Raw genomic sequence first — 3,818 nt, forward strand, 5'->3', positions numbered from 1 at the left:
AAATTATGGATTTTGGGTATCCCCAGAATCTGTCGCCAGAAATGTTGAAACAGTACATCACTTAAGAACGGATCAGGTCTCCGCTTCCTTCAAAGGTATGATCTCTGTTCAAATTGGATACACCATAGACTTTTTGAATTTTCATTCAATTAATCTCTTTCATTCTTTCAATTATGCCTTTGATTGCATAGCCTCTGGAGAAGCTGGTGCCAAATGCTACTCTTCAAGTAACAGGAGCAGTTGGTTGGAGCCTGGAGAAGAGAGGGCCTTGTTTACAAGAAAAATGAGGTGACTAGACATTCTTACAATTTCAAATTCCTTTTATCATTACATTATCTTGAGCAAAATTCAAAACAGATACATTTTTTATAATCAGTTTCTAAATTTTGGCATTTTCTCTATCACTGGTGAGTCACTAAATCCTTCAATAAGTTATCAAATTACTATATTAATATGACTTTTTGAAGACTGCATCAACAGGTTAATTATTACATTCATATTTTCACATTCTAAAAAAAAATCTAATTTTTAAAAAATATTTTAGCTAAATATTTAAATTCCCAACCAAGAACTTAAATCTTAAATTACTTATATTCCCAATTTTACATCAAAAATTTTGTTATCATTACATATTAAGCCATAAGATAGTAAATACTACATTTTTCCAATAGGATATTAATTTATTAAATTCTTATACACAGAATTTTCATTGTTTAAATGTAACTAAAATTTTTAAAACCATTAAAAAAATTATTCAATTCCACTTTACTTTGCGTCAATAAATCCTTAATTTCTCGGTCAATAAATTAATTAGTACAACAAATTTCTTACATTCCCTGGCAAGTGGCAACAAATTAGTTATTTAACTGTATATAAAAAATATATAAATGTCTTCACTTTTCTGTCAATAAATTAATTATTATATTCGTCAATTTTTCAATCAAGAACTTAATTAATAAATTATCTACATTCCAAGTTTTAGGTCAGTAGTTTGATTACCATAACATATTAAATCATACGTCAAAAAATCGTTCATTTTTTACACATATCCCAAAAACAAATTAATTATTAACATCTATTTAATAAAAAAATATAATTGTATTAAAATTCCGTCACGGTCCTCATCCAATTCGTCACTGTCACCGTCATGACATCCGTCACGTGTCAGTCATGGTGACATGTGACGTGACGGATGACGTTTGACGATCCCTACTTACTGATAACCATGCTTTCGGAATTTCAGAGACAACTGCAGGAGTTTTCCCTCCGAATTCATAATCATGGATTGACGACTACATTGTTTTGCATTCTCTAACAAAGACCATTTCAATATATATCTTTGGACGAAACGACAGTGGGCACTCTTGTGGTAATCCCAGATTCTTCGCTAATACGCAATTATTTCGAATCCATTAAAAAGCTCAAATCTTGGGAACACTACAGTGTGTGGCGCACGACGTGCAAATGTTTTATTGACATACGATTCAGCAGAAGAGTTCAGCCTCCCAGGCACGCGCAGGCATAGTCATGTTCAAGAAGACTCGGAACTTCAGAGACAACTTCAGGAGCTTTCCCTCCGAATTCGTAATCGTGGACTGACCACTACGTTGTTGTTCTGCATTCTCTAGAAAACAACATTCAGTATCTACCTTTGGACGAAACGATCGTTCGTGCACACTCTTGAGGTAATCCCGAATTCTTCTCTAATACGCAATTATTTCGAATCCATTAAAAAGCTCAAATCTTGGGAACACAACAGTGTGTGGCGCACGACGTGCAAATGTTTTATTGACATAGGATTCAGCAGGCGAGTTCAGCCTCCCAGGCACGCGCAGGCAAAGTCATGTTCAAGGAGACTCGGTGGCGGCAACCTCCTTCTTGTAGCCACCGAACCCTCCACCACCACCGAAGCCAGCTCCCCCGCCGTAGCCACCACCAACTCCGCCTCCGCCACCGAACCCTCCGCCGGCTCCGCCACCGAACCCACCGCCAGACCCACCGCCAGACCCACCGCCGAACCCACCGCCAGACCCACCGCCGAACCCACCGCCAGCTCCTCCGCCGTACCCACCGCCGAACCCGCCGCCGTACCCTCCCCCAACTCCGCCACCGTAGTTACCGCCGTAGCCGGGGTAGCCGTTGTACCCGCCGTGGTACACTGGCTGCCCCCCGTAGTAACCTCCGTGCCCTGGCAAGTACCCGCCGTAGCCCTTGTGAAACCACTTCTCGTCCTTCACAGTGTTGTCCTCGGAGAGAAGCTGCCTTGCGCTCGCCGCGCAGAAGAGGCCGACGAAGAGAACGAGGAGGAGAGACTTCGCTGCCATGGCTGCTCCTTGCTTGTGAGAGATTCGAGCTTTGGCTGTGATCTGTTTAGTGCTATGGCCAGGCGTTTATATAGGTTCTGGAAGGGCATGCAACACGTCGAGACAGCTGGATTTTTTTTCTTTTCTTTCTTTTTTTTTTCTTCTTCGACGGTGTAGTTTAGGGCAGCGGTTTCTCGCTCCGTGAAGGAGTCTTTGAGTTAATGCGTTCAGCTTCCGATTTTTGTCAACTCCGCATCTGTCTGGGTTGGATGGGTTGAGGGCGATGAAGCACGAGAAAAATAATCTTTCGATTAACGGGTGGAAAGAGTGTTTAAAGGAGACGATGATAAAGACATGGAAAACGATGAATGATGGTTGGAACACGGATTCAACGGGAGAGAGTTGGTGGAAGTTAAGAAGAAAAGGATGTGCCGGTCGAGGGACGAAGACCATTGATGATATTTGATACTAATAGACTAAAAGCTGATGGACAGAGCTGCCACATATATGTATCTGATCAATGTTTTTTAATTGAGCACAATAAAAGTTCATTAATATATGAATCTGCTCAATTCAGGAGAAAAAAGACATTTTAAAATATTTAGATTAAAAATCTCAGTCTATTGCTAAAGAAATATATTGTGGAACTCCGAGATATATTCTTCTCACATTCAATTTTACAAATAGAGAGAACTACATGAACTTTCTCAAACGTGGCCTTTAAAACCTTTTTTAGTATTTCTCCTTTTCAAATACTTATATAATCTGAGGCCACTTCATTTAATCTTGAAATTACCTCACAAATTTATTCTTGAAATTTTCATTTTTCACCATTGTATGAGTATTTTCCGTAAAACAGGAGCTTTCTCATTCTTATTTTTCCTAATCTCTTCACATTTTTATAGATTACATCCTTTTAAAATAAATATAGAAATAATAAAGATTAATTTTAAATTAAATTGTCATCATTTTTATTTATATTATCTCAAAATCCATAAAATAAATAGTTGGATATTATCTAGAGGGCATGTACTGGCACGGTTCCACTTCCTATAGATTTTGGAGTCTAAGTTGCCAGTTTCTTGAAGATTTATTACTATATTATTTTTATCTATGATACTCAAACCATAAACGGTGGCTTCATTTTTTAAACTTTGTCCATACCTACCAATGGATATTCAGAGATCAACAATGTGCATCTATCTATAAATATAGGGAAATATGATAAGATCTATTGAATGGAACAAACTTATGTAGAGGTTTGGACTAATCCTAGTATTTTTATGGCTACTCTCATCTTAACTAGAGGCTCCTGGCAGTATTTATATCTATCATACATTTGGAGGTTAGTATCTTGACTTATGCATCTGAATTAGTGAAATAATGTGTTATTAATTATGGTATTCTTATTTCCATTATTCATGCTTTAACATAATTTTGGACATTTAAAAAATTTAAGATCACAAAATACACCTTCTTAGTGAAAATAAGTCCAAAAATATCATTGAAATTTCC

At 37.6% G+C, this 3,818-nt stretch overlaps 1 protein-coding gene across 1 annotated transcript; it reads right to left on the bottom strand.

The window, feature by feature from the left end:
• Positions 1-1,696: 1,696 nt before the first annotated feature.
• On the bottom strand, positions 1,697-2,380 carry LOC144700917 (uncharacterized). The gene has a single exon (XM_078572498.1). It carries the CDS (start codon positions 2,322-2,324, stop codon positions 1,848-1,850), a length of 477 nt encoding a protein of 158 aa, XP_078428624.1. The 5' UTR covers positions 2,325-2,380; the 3' UTR covers positions 1,697-1,847.
• Positions 2,381-3,818: the final 1,438 nt, after the last annotated feature.

This window comes from Wolffia australiana, chromosome 3 (genome assembly GCF_029677425.1).
Source record: "Wolffia australiana isolate 7733 chromosome 3, ASM2967742v1".
Lineage (NCBI taxonomy): Eukaryota > Viridiplantae > Streptophyta > Magnoliopsida > Alismatales > Araceae > Wolffia > Wolffia australiana.